Here is a 287-nt window from a genome sequence, read left to right as displayed (position 1 = left end):
GGGGAGCCATAAAATTATGGGAAGTGGCCTCAAAAATGAGGTGAAACTGCAGAAGATAGTCCCAAAAAGGAGGGAAGGAACCTTACAAATGGAGTATAGGAGCCTTAAAAAGGGGAAGCCAGAAAAAAAGGGGAGTGACTCCAAAAAGAAGGGAAACCCCAAAATCTGGAGGACATGCCCCAAAAATGGGGGGAGAGCCCCCAAAATGGAATGGGGAGTAGTCTGCAATTTGCCATTCCTACTGGAGTCTGGACATTTCTGGGGGGGTCTCGGTGTTCTGGGGGTTC

The 287-nt window shown here is 48.8% G+C and overlaps 1 protein-coding gene across 1 annotated transcript in view; it reads left to right on the top strand.

Annotated features, from left to right (window-relative positions):
• Positions 1–93, top strand: part of RPL13A (ribosomal protein L13a) — a gene marked incomplete at both ends in the record, with an annotated part of 2,200 nt that extends 2,107 nt beyond the window's left edge. The window contains one exon of the mRNA XM_009081290.1: positions 41–93. Within this exon, the coding sequence (XP_009079538.1) occupies positions 41–93 (53 nt within the window). The remainder of the gene's footprint in view (positions 1–40) is intronic.
• Positions 94–287: the final 194 nt, after the last annotated feature.

Source organism: Acanthisitta chloris, unplaced genomic scaffold (assembly GCF_000695815.1).
Source record: "Acanthisitta chloris isolate BGI_N310 unplaced genomic scaffold, ASM69581v1 scaffold27488, whole genome shotgun sequence".
Taxonomy (NCBI): Eukaryota; Metazoa; Chordata; class Aves; order Passeriformes; family Acanthisittidae; genus Acanthisitta; species Acanthisitta chloris.
Note: the sequence above shows the minus strand (reverse complement) of the source record. Positions and strands in the feature narration are given on the sequence as shown.